This window comes from Pholcus phalangioides, unplaced genomic scaffold, assembly GCF_987345545.1.
Source record: "Pholcus phalangioides strain wild (caught in Gottingen) unplaced genomic scaffold, Ppha-v1.0 ptg000010l_1, whole genome shotgun sequence".
Taxonomy (NCBI): Eukaryota; Metazoa; Arthropoda; class Arachnida; order Araneae; family Pholcidae; genus Pholcus; species Pholcus phalangioides.
Genome location: NW_028301603.1, coordinates 28,089,420 through 28,105,717, shown reverse-complemented (window position 1 = coordinate 28,105,717; position 16,298 = coordinate 28,089,420). Strand labels below are relative to the sequence as shown.

The 16,298-nt window shown below is 41.9% G+C and overlaps 1 protein-coding gene across 2 annotated transcripts in view; it reads left to right on the top strand.

Moving 5' to 3' along the window:
- The first annotated feature begins 300 nt into the window (after positions 1-300).
- Positions 301-16,298, top strand: part of LOC149081202 (carcinine transporter-like) — a 34,482-nt gene continuing 18,484 nt past the window's right edge. The window contains exons 1-6 of one of the 2 annotated variants that reach the window (XM_089238020.1): positions 301-426; positions 4,290-4,723; positions 9,248-9,351; positions 12,292-12,446; positions 13,850-14,018; positions 14,230-14,359. In XM_089238020.1, the coding sequence (XP_089094146.1) occupies positions 4,346-4,723; positions 9,248-9,351; positions 12,292-12,446; positions 13,850-14,018; positions 14,230-14,359 (936 nt within the window). In that variant the 5' untranslated portion in view covers positions 301-426; positions 4,290-4,345. Of the gene's footprint in view, positions 427-4,222; positions 4,724-9,247; positions 9,352-12,291; positions 12,447-13,849; positions 14,019-14,229; positions 14,360-16,298 lie in introns of those variants that run through there. The other variant, XM_089238022.1, reaches the window with a different exon arrangement.

Genomic DNA, 16,298 nt, shown 5'->3' with positions numbered 1-16,298 from the left:
GCAACAAGAACAAGATCCGGAAGCGTCCAGTTTCGCGCTCACCCTACTTACAACATAATAGCGAATGCTGCAATTTTCCACAAATGAAACAATATCGCTATTACTACTACTACTACTACATATTAGGTGCTGGAAGAAAGAAAAGTCGGCGATTTTGAATGATTTACGCGCGGTTTTCTTTCTATGACGTCATGTCCCCCCACCCAGAGATAACGTTAATTCGAATTTCCTATGATTGTGAGGGGGACACTAATTTATGCCCGAGAGGATAATATAACTCTCCCCCCCCCCCACACTTATATGCATTTCATTTCCGCGACGACGGCCTTTTTTAAGACCCCCGAGATTGAGCTTAAAACGATCCTCACATTCGAGACTCCGAAGATAATATTACCGCATTTCTAGGGACCGTAACCGAGAAGCAAGGTAAGTTGTTTTTCTCTTAGCAAAAAAAAAAAAAAACAACCCCATTATATAAAACGTAACGTAATCCTTGACTTTTACGAAGGCTAGACGGGGAGGGAAAACATCGTTAAGACAGTGGATGTGTCACGCGGTTTCATCGGTTTAAAAACACGTTAAGAAAACATTTCCGTGTAAAAAATCGTATGTTTCAGAATCGTATGATCAGCAGCGCTCGTAAATTCTCGTCTATGTTACGACGGTACAAATCCAGGTAGATTTAGACCATATGAAGGGTCCTCAACTTCAGATGCGAGCCTTCGATAAAGTCTTGCAAGCGAGCAGGGGCGGCTCAAGCTTGCCCGGGTGCAAAACCTCGTGTGCCGCCCCTAAAGACGACGGGAGGCTGATAGGGCTTTTGCCTTTAGTGACCCCGAGCAAACCCCTTTTTCTTTTCAAATACAAAGCCACGCATTGTTCACCGAACAAAATGTATGCCATCACTTTTAAAGAAATTGTCCCGTAATTTGGTTCAGCATTATTTTATAAATACAAATGGTCACAACAGACAAAATCCCCAAAAAAAAAAAAATATGGATGTCAAATATACAGGGTGCTTAGCAAACATATGTCAAACAAAGGGGTACGGTATTTTACTTGCGAACCGTTGATCCTATAGAGCATAGTTTCCCAACCTTTTTTGTCCCATCGCCCCCTTCTTCAGAATTTTTTTTCTCCCATCGCCCCCCAACGCAATCTAACCCATAGGATCCTATGTTGTACCCGTAGCTTCTACCGCCCCCCTGGAACATTCCATCGCCCCCTTGGGGGCGTTAACGTCCACGTTGGGAATCACTGCTGTAGAGTTATACTTCCAATTATAAAAAGTTTTCTAATAATGTGTAGCACTGAGATATGTCATTCATGTTGTAAGGGGGTTGTATAGTTATTAAAATAAAATAAAAAATAACTTTTATACAGTCTCCGTGTGCCCCAAAACCCAATTAGAAAGTTTTTGCCTTGTCCAGTGCCGTCTTAACGCAGACGCCCACCCGGGCGCGGCCGGGGGCCTCTCAAAACTGAGATTCAGTTGAAATTTTCTAGAATTTACAAGGTAGGGTCTCAAAAAACCACTTGGCCCGGGGGGCTCATGATGCTCTTAAGATGGCCATGACCCTGTCTCTCTTGATGCCAACAAAAAAAAAAAAATCCACGTTTCTAACGGCTGTATTCACCAACACAAACTACAATCGCAGGTGAAAGGATTGAAGATCGAAACGAATTGGTTAATGTGAGGATTTTAACCAATCCTTGTCGATCGCTAATCCTTTAACCTGCGATTGCAGTTTCAACTCTTACTGTGAATAAGGCCATATGTGCAACATTCATTGAGAAATTTGAATTCGCAAAAACGAAGGAAAGTTGGGGGGAGAAAAACAGCCCTAAAAATGCGAATAAACCGTCTTAGGGGCCATTCAAGTATTACGTAAGCAGATTTTAACCCATTTTTGACCCCCCCCCCTTGTCAGCAAAAGTCAGCAAAACACTGACCCTTCCCCCCCCCCCCCCCCGTCGTCAGCAGCTTAGAATATTTCATATCTTCAAAAAGAGGGTGGTTGATGACGTAAGCAACCTTCAAACCCCCCCTCCCCCCCTCAATGCTGAAGTGATACTTGAATGACCCCTTACCCGCATTTAACGCTGTTTTTCCTCTAAATTTCCCCCGTTTTGCGAATTCGAATATCTCAGTGAATATTGCATTTAGAAACGTGGATTTTTTTTCCTTGTTGGCATCAGGAGAGGATAGGGCAACAACTTTCTAACTGGGTTTTGGACCGTACTGGGGACGGCATAAAAATAGCTATACAACTCCCCTATTTTGATTTGATTTTTTTTTTTTTTACAACTGCAAATGATTATGGCAAGTTATTTCAGATACGCACAAATCACGTCCAGAATGTGAGAGATTCTCTAAAATCGACGAGAGCAAACCTAATACAAAGCTCAACGCTTACATTTTTTTAGAAAAATGTGTCGTTATTATGAAAATTTTTCTTTTCAATGATTCCGTTTGAAAACGTTATGATCTCGATATAATCACAGTAGAATACGGACTATCCGGCGCTTACTGTGACGAAAGGGTGGGCCGGATAACGGAAAAGCCGGATAAGCAGGAATTCTATACGTGCTCACTTCCTACCCCCCCTTCCCCCTTCATACCTTCAAAAACACCATTTTTAGTAACGAAAATCACTCCTATTTATATTTTGTGAGCTCTTGGTACAAGTCATTACTCTATGCATAAATGTAATGTACTTTATACATAAATGTATACATAATGAGTAAAAATGGAAGTCCAAAAATTTAAATATTGTTTCGAAAATTATGCAAATACTTATCATTTTTTATGTCATTTTTGGCCTGTAAATAGACATTATCTTATGTAAAATGTAAAATGAAAATTAATGATTTCCTCCGAAAATATCGCCAAACTGATAACGAAGTAAAGTTTGGCGATAGCTCGGATGAATTAGTGGCGCCTTACACCGGATTATAGCCACTAGACTAGGCCGGATTATAGCCGGTAGACAAGGCCGTCCTTAAGAGCATCATGGTCCCCCGGGCCAATTGATTTTTCTGAAGCTGTACGTAGCAAATTCCTAAAAGTGTCAGCCAGTTCTCATTTTTATGAGGGCCCCCTCTTCGCTTGAGGCCCCATTATGTGGTCCATTCGTTAAGGGTCGCCCACCGCCTCCAGATGTAGCCTTATTCTAGTCGCCTTATATAGGCCAGATATTTGCGATTCCACTGTATTCTTTGATTCGTTGGATTCACAACACGGACACGCACATTCCAACATGTACCAATTTATTCGAAGCATGTGTGGTTTAGTAGTGGTAGTATTCTTTGATTTCAGCTAGCATATTTTTTGCACGTTAACTAATTACATATTAAGTACAGTCGAATCCCGTTGTAACGAATACCGTTATAGCGAAATTCTCGTTTTAACAAACACTTTTCTAATCCCCCCAAATAAGTTTACATAGGAACAATGCTAGCTAACCTGGAATTCTTTTATAAAAAAAAAATTCGTTTTAACGAAGTGATTCCTCCGGTCTCTTGGCGTTCGTTATAACGGGATTCGACTGTATTCGATTGGATCGAACTCCGACCTAACCGTGAGGGGGGGGGGGGAACCACAAACACTTTTTCCTCTGGCATGATAATATCCGAATTAAATTGACCAATAATGCACAGTTACTAAAGCCGTAGATTTAGTGAAAGGCAACCAGAGGATTTTTACCCAACCTTCGGACCCTTTAACACCGTAGATTTCAATTACTTTTTCTTTTTACCATTTGATTATAAACCCCTTTCTCTTTTTTTTTAAGTGCCTATTTTAGGCATTTTCAGTGCCTTTTTGCCTGCCAATTGCGATCATTTTTAGTGCTTAAACTTCCGGGGGCTCTAGTTATTATCAAACGGCTGTTTTGCAACAGCAGCCGCGTGTGAGAGAAACAGAAAGATGGGGAAACTCGAAACCACGCCACCACGTGCATCAAACTGTATTTTCTCGTTCACGGTTGACAATAATAATGTGGAATTATTGCCAAATCGGTGCGTTGGGACACGGGGGGAAAAAAACACAGTTTATTTCTCCCATCGAAATCACTCTCGTCATTCAGCAATTACATCAGTTTGATCTTATATTTTGTTTTCTATCCATCGGAATTTACACCACATTTGAGTTAAAAAAACGCTCTTATTCGGTATAAAATTTGAAATTCCATTCGGCGCTACGAATCGGCCGCGGTATTTGCCGCGAGCATTTGTCAACCCCATTCTTCTCAATGATTAAATTAACGAATTGCGCTAATTATTTCCAGGCCAAGATGGTCATCTGAAGCGCCCCGACGATTTCGGACGGAAAAAACCAATCAGCATGGAGTTCGAGGACGTGCTGAAGACTGTCGGTGAGTTCGGCAGGTACCAGAAGGTGATGGTGTGTCTGTTCCTGGTACCGGCGTTGACGTTCGCTCCCTGGTTCTCGATGAACATCATCTTCCTGTCGTCGACCCCGGACCACTGGTGCAACGTCCCGGAGGTCGAGAACTCTTTCGTCTTGACGGGACAGGAGAAGATGGCCCTCGTCCGTCCGTCCCCGTCGTCCGGAAGAGGCACTTGCGTGACTTACGGCGTGAATTTCTCTTCCGTTATCGCTTCGGGTAACTGGACACCCGGCGAATATTGGCCGACGACATCGTGTCCCGCAGGATGGAAGTACGACACCGCAGACTACGACGAAACGGCTGTGACAAGGGTAATGTGATAACTAACGTAATTATAATGTTTATATAATATGCAACGGCGTACCCGTGTAATCTGAGCGTATAAATTCCGCTAATTTGATTTTTTTTCTCAAAGTCCTCCCATAATCCTCAACATTTCTAAAGGCAGGATTACACTATAAAAGTTTCATAAAAGTTCATTTATAAAACTTGAATAATTTAACCAATAAGGTTATCGGCTACCTTCGAGAAAATGCAACCGATAGTCTTATTAGTTGAATTTTTCAAGTTTTGTAAATGAAATTTTATGAAACTTTTATAATGCGATACCGGCCTTATGCTGGCGATTTTCAGCTATAATGGTAAAAGTGTTTATCGTTTCTTTCAGGCTCAACACTAGCGTGATATATTGCAACCCTATCGCCCTTCTGGTAGTGACGTATTTACAGGGGGAGGCTCCAAATTTGAGGAATAAGTGACCAAGAAAATTAGTGGAATTGGAGATGAGGCGCAAAATTTGTACAAACCGGAATGAATTCGCTTCTGCTCACACAGCAAGGGACTAAGAGACTAGGTCAATGAGTGACCCTACAGAGTTTGAAAGCACGTGAATGACCAAAAGAGTAATTTAGAGCATTAGCAAGCATGTGAATGACCAAAGAATAACCTAGAGCATCTGTAAATGAGTATATGATCAAAATAAGTGATATATAAAGCAAGGAACCATGCCAGTGAGAGACAAAAAGAGTGACCTAGAGCGTGCAAATATGTGAGTGACCAAAACGGTGTACAAGCTTATGCAGGCGACCGAAGAGATACGAGTTCCAAGAATTACGACTGGATGTCGGTACATAGTCGGTACGGGATGTCCGTACATAGTAAAGAGGAGGAGGATAGAGTAAAAAGTCGGGGGAGTTCTGAAATGTAAGGGTGTGCTGATGATGATGATTCTCTCCGTAGGAGAGGGAAAGAAAAAAAAGGGAGAAATGGAGCAATATATCAAAAGATAGCGAAAATCAACTGGATCGAGGTGAAAACAAATTTTTTCAATCCCGCACCTCGTTGAGTAGCCACTTTAGTCCCGTTCACATGTGCAAGATTGGGGGTCGCTTTGGTGATAATTACCGGCATGGCAACTTTTTTCCCCTCGTAGGGAAAAAAAAGGTGGAAGAGAAGCTCATCACAAAAAAGTCCATCTTTCTTGGGGTAGATTGGTGGTCGACACCGACCTTCTCTCCCATAATCCTTTGCGCCACGAAAATTACCGTAATCTCCTTCGTCAGCCATCTTGAATCAGCCACTTCCGTTCAACCCACGTAACCAGTGACGACTTCCGGAAAGAAGAGGGGGATTACCGGCATCAACTAAACGTCATGTGAATGGTTTGTAGCGAAAATCACCATTACCGGGAACTTCCCGGGATGTTTCATTGCACATGTGAACGGGGCTTTACTCTCTTGTGTCTCGCATCTCCAGTATGTGCGGTGTAGAACAAAACAACACAATTTTTTTTTTTTCGTCGCTAGGCACTATTATGCACGCTACCGTACCTCTTGGTCGCCGCACTATGTGCACGGACTTGGAGAGTGCGTGAGCATGGGAGTGATCAAAAGAGTGACTTGGAGACACAGGTGTACTTGCAGGAGGACGGGAGGTAAAGCTGGTGATGGTACAGGGTGGCGAATTCGAGGAAAGAGCAGTCAAGAAAATTAGACTGGAGTGGGAGAAGGGCGGCAAACCCAACTCTACACACCTTCTTGCTTTCTTCCCCTCTCTCATCAGCAGAGAAAGGGAAGGATAGAGGAGGGAAGATCTGATTTTCGAATTCAATTTATTTTTCACCCCGGTTTTAAAAATGTGGCAAAGGATTCCACACTCGGCAACTTTCTGCAGCTGATGAACGAGTTTTCAATCCCAGTCAGACGACGTTGGACTGAGGTCTCATTGCCCCCCCCCCCCCCCTGCGATGTGTTAAAGCGGTTAATAATCCGCATGTAAAAAAAATTTCTTATATATATATAAGTTCTCTTATAATTCAACTTCAGTGGCTTACCGTGAACCAAACATCACAACGTGAATGTTCCAGTTCTTCAACACACGCACAATGTGTGGAATAAAAATACAGTCGGCGCCACTTACGAAAATCACGGATAATGTGGTAATTCGGGTATTGTTATCACTTTTGCAAAGAACGGGACAGATCAATATCACAAGATGGGAAAAAATTCGTTTTCAGTTATCGGGACTTCGGATTATGTTATCCATTTTTTTTTTCTTCCGCCGACTTGTGTCTTCTTTTTTGTTTTTTGAGTATTTATTTGTGTGTGTAAAGGTACAGTCCCACGAGAGTTTGCTAGGGGACCCTTGGTAAGATGATTAAAGTTAATAAAAGTCTTTGTTGGACATAAACCGCAAAAACCACAGCCGGAGTGAAGGAAATCCCGTATTTGTTCGGACATTTCAAAGGAAGACGCTCGTTCCGTATTGAAAGCAATAAAAATTATTGCTTCCCCGAGGCCCGAGACGACCGCGGATCCTGACAAAGACTTTTATTATTTTTAACTTTAATTATCTCTAGCAAACTCTCGTGGGACTGTACCTTAAGTTATCGTTATGAGGCTGCAAGACCATGCAGGAAGCTAGAAGGTGTTCTCTCTCTCTCTCTCGTTGACTAACTTTTCCGTACTTAATGTCGTCACCAGTACGCAGCAGTGTTGGCCAATACGCATGTAGATGCGCGATTCACGCATCCAAATTCAATTTCCCTTCTCCAAATTTAGTTGACCAGTGAAAAAATACTCTTTCAAAATTGAGGTATATATATATAAATATGTTTTAATAGAGTTATTTCTCACTAATAAAGAAAAGTGTGGATGCGGTTAAGATAAAGAAAGGAAAACTCTTGCTTCCCTCATTTCTTCATCCTTCATTTCCTAAATGCTAACAAAGATGCCAGTTTCCGAAATTTATTGCTGGTACGTCAACTATAGTTGACAAAATGCGTGAAGGGGTTAAGTGAAAAAAATATATATATGCCGGTCTGATATCTCTTGTATGTGTCATGTGTTATCTTTCAAAAAATTATATTATGTGTATCGTTCTTAAAACCAACTATATTCTAATCTCTCTTGGGAAAGAAAAGCTGCAGATACGACACAGAGAGAATCCTCACTGAGAAATTCAGATGGTTTTCTTTTCTTCTTTTTATAACCCGTGTAGTATAAGTAGTAAATTACGGCGCTCGTATTTCTTGCAATGGGGTGACGTTGTTGAGGAAAACCGCTTAACATTGGGAAAGTATTTCTGGTTGCTGATCTTTATGGGACGGGCTACGAAATTTATTTACGGGACTGTCCCAATGTTTGAACAAAATTTCACCGACGTATGTTGATGTCGGTAAAATCAGAAAATATCGATGAACGATAAAGGAAAACGATAAAAAAAACAACAACGTGAAAAAAGTAACCACGGCTAGACGCGTTCCACAGAACTGAATGAAGTTCCTTCATCAGTAGCAAAGTAAAATAATTGGAAGATAGTGAAAATATACTCCCCTTATAGCGGGAGTTACTCGCTGTTCCAGACAAAGAGTCGAATTGGACTAATTATTTTCCAATTCAACTTACATTTCATATTATTGGATTCAAGGCCGTAGCGAGTGGGACTTGGGGGGTCTCCCCCCCCCCCCCCTCCGAAATGTGAGAAAATGACCGAAAAAAGGGGAAAAAGATGGTTAAATCTATTGTTCTATCACTTTGGTTCCCCCCCCCCACGAAATGAAAGCGGTCCCCTCCCCAAACGAAAATTCTGGCAACGGGCCTGATTGGTTTTAATTATTTAAAGATCAAAGGTAACCTCTCGATGCTAAAGGACAATCATTTAAAGCTCACAGATAAACAGTTAATGTTAAAATTCGTAATTTAAATACAGTCGAATCCCGTTTCAACGAATACCGTTATAGCGAACACTTTTCTAATCCCCCAGATAAGTTTACATTGGAACAATGCAAAAATCTAGAATTCTTCTATAACGAAATTTTGTTACAACGAAGTGATTTCTCTGGTTTCGTGGAGTTCGTTATTACGGGATTCGACTGTATTACAATTTCTTCGATAATCGTTTCATTATTTCTTCGTTTTGATTCGATCGTTGATAGAATTTATCTTCTTAGCCCGAGATTACACTATAAAAGTTTTATGAAAGTTCTTTTATAAAATTTGATAAATGCAACCATTAAACTGATGGGTTCGAACCCGCTTGATTATTGGTTGCATTTTTTTCAAGTTCTATAAAATAAAAACTTTTTTTTTAAAAACCTTTATAGTGTAATCGCAGCCTGATACACCAGTAGGCCTAACCACCATAAACGGATACAGGCTTTTCGAACGGGGGAGGGGGCAGATTTTCCCCCCTCCACCTTCTGCTAATAACACAAATTTTAAAATTTGTGAGCAACATGGAAGGGTGGTGGGGGGTTGGTCGCCCCTATTCACACCCCCCCCCCTCCCCGTATTCGTCAATTTGTGTAGTCACTTGCTTTTTCTTCTTTTTTGCAGTGGGATATGGTGTGTTCGAGATCCCGCTTCGCCACTCTGGTGGTCAGCTTGGTTTTCGTTGGAAACGTCATCGGAACTGTCATGTTCGGATATCTTCCAGAAAAGTATGTAGCTTTTTCCAATGGACCTACACACACGCTGCTTTTATTCTGTTTCAATATAGGGACTCTGGATTCAAAGCACTGTTACTAGAAGCAACGTCGTTACAAGACATATTAGGGTAAGGGAGGGTGAGAGTGCCCTCCCCGTTGAGCTTTAATTCTTAAATGCACGATTTTCTTTTTCCGAGCTGATAAGCAACCGGAAAAATCTATTTCGAATCGTTGTGCTTTTTGCATGGCCTTAAAGAGGACATACAGAGAGAGCCTCAACAATCGCACGCTAAATAAATCATATTGGAGTGATATTACTTTCCAAATATAAACTACCTTTTTTGTAATTCAAACTGTAATAAGAAAAAAAAATTCTGGTTGCAAACTTCAAGGTAAAAATAAAATATGCAAACAAAACATTTCAACAAATCAAAGAAATCATGGCCCCGCAACAAACTAAGGGTTGTTGTGGTTAATTGCAATATCTACCAGCGAATTACGAATGTAAAATACGAAGAACATGACCTCACCTTATGTGCGAAGGCTATTCCTAATTTTCATCTTCAAACTGGCTGCAGTCATGAACGTTTAAAAGAACCTTTATATACACGTGCAAAACTATACATTTAAGGGTTAATGTGTGGAGGAATCAAAAATATTTGAGCCGAACTGAATAGAGCAGTGGTTCTCAATCTTTTTGAGCCCGTGGCCCGGTTTCACTCATTTTTGTGAGTCGAAGCCCCGGTTAAATACATGACCAACAGAAAATGAATAAGGGGCCGTTTAAGTATTACGTAAGCAAATTTTTAGGCATTTTTGACCCCCTCCCCCCCCCCCTTGTCAGCAAAAGTCTGCAAAATGCTGACCTTCCCCCCCCCCCCCCCCCGTCAGCAAAATTTCGTCATCAGCTCTGCCCCTCGGAATCCAACTTATATTTTCATAAAGGGTGGTTGATGACGTAAGCATTATCCAAACCTTTCCCCCCTTTGTCATCAAAAGTCAGCAAATCGGAAACCCCCTCCCCCCATCGATGATGACGTAATACTTGAACGGCCCCTAAGGGGAAAATGAAACGCTAATCGCTCGCGGCCCGGCGGTTGAGAAACACTGGAATAGAGTAATATATGTGTCGGTTCCGCGGTAAAAATATAAGGATTCAATTCAAAAACCATGCTTATGGTTCTGAAGAGGAAGTATTCTTGTAGCCATCTAGCCCAGTGGTGCGCAAACTTTTTGAAGCGCGACCCCTTTTTGACCAAAAATTTTATCAGCGACTCCTTCACCAGCTGACCATACGTCCACCATGGGTTAACCATATGTCCCGTTTTCCGGGGCATTCCGATTGTTTCCGAGTAAATGTGTTGTGTCGAAAGCCATTTTCGGAATGCTTGTTTCAATTTTGATTAGGCGATATTGGCCTCCAAAAAGGTATTCAATTTTTTTTAATATTATAGTAAATATTTATTTTGTTTGTTTGATGTACTTAGTGTCCCTCATGCGAGATGGAAGTGTAGCGAGGTGTATGATCCTTGATTTTCGTACACAGGGTGATTAACAAAGAATCATCCGATTCCAAAATTATTCTACCCTCATTGTGTGTGTGTTCGGCTCGTGTTCGGTTTGTTCTGTCATGCTGCCAACAGAAGAAGAAAATCCCCCCCCCCCATACTCTCACCCATCATAACTAGGTGCATCTATCGGAAATTAAAGCCGGGTTTTCCCCAGGAGCAGGTTTTCTCTGTGCCGCGTGCAACGTGAATCGCCCAGCGCGACATGCCGTCCACTCACCAATAAGAAAATCAGTATAACTGTTCTCCTTTTACAGAGCGCAATACGGCTCACGACAGCGCTTTACGTCGGGCGTGATTGGCCGACTGCTTCTGGAGGAGTCAAATGCGTCGTGCGCCGCGCGTTTTGTAGATGTTCCCTTCACTCTTGTGTGTTTCCTTTCCCTTCTCTTCAAACCGGACCATGCAGACGACAGAGTAGCTGAAGCCAATGCCATATACTATAACAGTGGTTCTCAACCGGGGACCATATGGCCCCCTAGTGGTACTGGGATACTTCAAGGGGGCCACGGACGAAAATGGAGAAAGGGGCCATGACAGGTGGTTCGGAGGGTTGCAGAGAGCTGAGAAGATAAATTAAGGTGTGAAGACATAAAGCTTTTATATTAGTGAATATACACTTACAGAATCCAACAAAACCACCCATAGAACCAGGGCCGTCTTAGGGCATAGACCCACCCAGGCCTCACCACCTACATTTTGCAACAAGTTCCCTAGGATGAGTTTTTTCGCAAACCCCTTCTGGATATTAAATATAGTGTGAAAAACAAAAAATGATGAAAACCACTGCCCCGGGCTGCAGCTCTGTCAGTCCCGCTCTTGTGAGAGGTCATGCCTGGGGTGCCTCATGTCCATAAGTGACCCCACCTTATGATATTTTTGTAGTACAATTAATTTTGAAAATATGTAGGAAATATGTAGGCTGTTTATTTCCAGCGAAGTATGGGACTACCATGCCTAGGGAGGCCCATGATGTTGAGACGGTCCTGATAGAACTCGGACTAGCGGGGGAGATCAATAAATTCTGGGCCAGTGGTATGGAGGCCAATTTTCTTTGCAAAATTTTCGTTCAGTATAAATTCACTGAAAAAATCATTTCAATACGTATAAAGGATCTTGCTTCTAGATGAGAGGTGAAGACTGTGTAAAGGGAGCCACGGGCAAAAAAAGGTTAAGAAACACTGTACTATAATATAGCCGCCTTGATCTGATACACCACGCTAGGAAAACACAAACGCGGAGCATGATCATGTAAGACGTTTCTGCCGGCGCGAAATGGTCTAGTTTGGTTCACGCGGCGCAAAAAAGTTTATTCCTAGGAAAACCCGGCTTAAATCACAATTTATTATTATTAATTTTTTTTTTTTTTCCTATGCATCTGAAGGATCGGCCGGAAAGCCAGCGTCATATTCCTGGCCGTCTTCACCGGCCTCACCGAGATAACATCCGTATTCATACCGAATTTCTCGGCTTTTCTCGTCCTTCGTGCGTTGAACGGGGCCACAATGAATCCGTTGTACGTTTCCTGCTACATATCAAGTAAGTTATCGTGCGACTATAGGCACGAGTGTTCTCTGATACTTCCGATAATTTGTTACTCAAAGTTCATCTTCGTCCCTTGGTGAATGTACATCCGGGTTGTGTTTGCCATCATATACATAGGATTTTACCATGGGGTTACGCTCATTGGCTAAGATAGCAATTACGTCACTAAAAGGCGGCGCTAAAGAGGCAGGAGTTTTAAAAATGCGTTTAGATACAGTGATACCCCGACTTACGTGGGTATATCGTTTCAAGACCGACGGCGCAAGTCTTAAAAGACGTAAGTCGAGGTTAACTTTACCAATGGTAATGTTTAATGGTAAATTTGCAGATTGTCTCTATTCTTTCTTATCTATTTGTCATCTTTTGATGCGACTCTTTCTTTGACATTTCTCTCTAAGAATGCGATGTCGCAAAAACCTTCCAATTGAGAAAAAAAATCATTTTTAGGATGAGGTGACGTGAATGAGGGGTCACGGTCAAATCGGGGTATTACTGTAGTGTAGAAATTCATATCCGCTGATAGGATAGTCGGTAGAGAACGTTTCTCAGAAATGTTTCTCGTCCTAAAAATTATTATTATTTTCAATTAGACGCATTTTGACGAATACTGGAAGGCTTTTGACGTCTCATCTTTAGAGAGAAATGTCAAAATGTCAAATCACAAAAAAAAAAAAAAAAAGTAAGATTAGAGAAAATCTGAAAATTTACCATTGGTAAAGATAATCTCGACTTACACCTTTTTACTTGCGTAGTCAGTCTTGAAACGATTCACTCACGTAAGTCGGGGTATCACTGTATATAAGCACATTTTAAACCCCCCCCCCCCCCCGTCTCTTTAGCTCCGCTTTCTAGCGACGTATTTGCGATATTAGCTAATGAGCGTAACCCCGTATAAAATCCCATGTGTAAAATGGCAAAATGTGGCCGGGTTTACACAGGATCGGTACGACAAGAGATACGACCGCGACACAGATTGGTGAAAAGCACAAAACCGCTATTGATTTTAGGTTTTTAACCAATCCGTGGCGATTTCGTTTACGTGTCGCAGTCGTATAGCTTGTCGTATCGATCCTGTGTAAACCCGGTCACATTTTGCCATCCTATACATAGGATTTTATACGGCGTTACGCTCATTGGCCAATATCGCAAATACGTCACTAGAAGGCGGAGCTAAAGAGACAGGAGGGTTTAAAATGTGTTTATATACAGTGATACCCCGACTTACATGAGGGAATCGTTTCAATACTGACGACGAAAGTAAAAAGATGTAAGTCAAAAGATTAAGTAAAAAGATGTAAGGACACAATTCTCCTAGAATGGGTGTGTTTATGTGAGACTGTGAGGTCTCATTATCCATTTATATATACGCCACGTTCTTTTCTTTTACCAAATTCTAGTGCTGGAGCTGGTGGGCACAAGCTACAGAGCTAGTATGAACGCCGTCGCGGTTGGAAGTTGGTCTCTCGGGCTTTGCATACTCCCTCTACTGGCTTGGGGCACGAGGAGCTGGATAAAGCTCAGCATTATCTGCGCCACTAGTGCCTTCGCTTTTCTCGTATACTGGAGGTAAGTTTCTTTTTCTCTCAACTTCACTATCAATATTATCGAGTTCTGAAACATTTTAGAAATGCGAGGATTGTTGAGTCAACGGTTCTTCGGGCGAAAAGAATAGATAAATTTCCACCGAAGAAACGGAGACCTAATATCGAGTAGAAGTGTAAAAAAATAACGTTTTAGTAAAACTGTAATCCGAGACTTCAAATATCTCTGAACACAGGTTCCTTCCGGAATCTCCGAGGTGGTTACTGACTCAGGGCCGTTACGAAGAGGCCCGTGATATCATGATGAAGATCGCCAAAACCAATGGGGAGAACGTGCAGCCGGAGCCACTCTTAAACAACCTACAGGTTAAAACTAATTTTTTTTTTTTGATTAAATTTGCTTTATCTCGTGTTCAAAACAATCTCGCCCGCCATTAAAAGACTGAGAGAATCGAACATTCTCTGCAACGAAGCCGTAGCCGTTGTTAGACGAGTTGGTGATACTGATGTGCGCCTGTTCGGTCTTTGATGAGGTTCTTTATTGGACTATTCTTGGGATCTGCCGATAAGTGTTAAATAAGGCAAGAGAGCCGTGGATAACAGAAGTTTGAGATCCATATGGGATCGAGATCTGCCCTCTAGGCAAACCAGGCCGATTTCTCACCATCATTCCCTTTCTCCGTTGTATCGAAAGCGTGTATCATTCGCGTGACATTTAGATAAAAATCTGCGGAGATATCGATGACTGAAATTCTTTCTATGATCACGAGTCTAAGTCTTTGGGCAAAGGCAAAAAAGTAGTCGGCGTTGTGTATCTTGACTTCCAGAAGGCATTCTATCGAGTCCAACATGGTAAACTCTTAAAGCATCTACATGAGATTGGCATTGGGGGCAACGTATTGAACTGGATAGAAGAAGAATCGCAGTTGCGAGATAGGTCACAGCGGGTTATGGAGATCGACAGGGAATTTTTTGGTATCACAAGTGATGTCCCTCAATGAAATGTCCTTGACCAGGATGCCCTTTTCCCTTTTATCGATAGTCTTGTTCCCTGATCGAGCTAAGACGCCTTCATATACGTCGTGTATTAAGGAGTTCTAGATCGAGCTAGATCCCTAGCGCACATCAGTTGACGTGAAGCTGGGGGGAGGATAATTGGGAATCTAAACGATAAGAAGTTGTCAGGGCGGTCTCAAGAGCATCATGGGCCCTCGGGCCAAGTGATTTTTTTGAGGTCTACTAGGCAAATTCTCGAAAATTTCAACCAGATCTCATTTTTGTGAGGCTCATGCCTTATGACGGCACGGAGAGTTGTTCCAGACGAACTTGAATATGATCGCAGCATGGGAAAATCAATGGAGCGCATGAGTTTTAACGTTGACAAGTGAAAGGGCCGCTCGCTTATTTTGGTTCTATCAACCCCCGTTTTACCTATGAGTATGTGAATCATGTACCTTTATCATTACCGGATGCAACTAGGATCATCGATCTGGGAATTCTCATTGACTCAGTGCGGCTTAGGTTTTCTAAACATTGTTCCACGGCGGTCAAAAAATCGAATAGAATGCTTCATTCTTAAAAAGATCTCTCCTCGTTCTACTAAAGTCATTCTTCCGCTTTTCAAGGGTGTAATTCGTCCTGGATTAGAGTATGCCACAAGGTTGTGGAGACCATACCTACAGAGAGACATAGACTTGGTTGTAGCAGGTGTAGAGAAAAGGTACGCGTGCTCTTGTTGGCACAAAACGAGACTTGAGTTAATGCAGAGAGACTTCATTTTCTTGATACGTCTACATTGGGATAACGCAGGTGTCAGGGGGATAAGATCGAAGTGTTTAAAATTTTCAGCAGAATCGATAGGATGGACTATTAATACACCTTCAATCGAGTGTTTCGACAAGGGAGCACCAGTATCGATTTGTAAGGGGACAACTCCAGGTTGTGTTGTGGCAGAGTTGGGAATTGGTTAATCGAGAGGCGCATCGTGCGTTTTCTTTATGGGCAGTGTATTTTATTTAATCGTAATCATTAGTCTTTATTTGTTCTAATTTTACCGTGTATTAGTTTTTTGGTGATAATTGCTCTTATTTAGAGTTGCTGTATTTTAGTTATACATATATTTGACATCCATATTTATATGTGTGACCTAGAGAGCAAGGAACCAGGTCAGTGAGCAATCGAAAGCGTGACCTAGAGCTTGTGCAAGCATCTGGATTACCAAAAGAGTGGTCTAAATCGGATGCAACATGTGAATGACCAAAAGAGTGATCTTATGCGTGTGTGTACATGGAGAGAGCAAAGGATC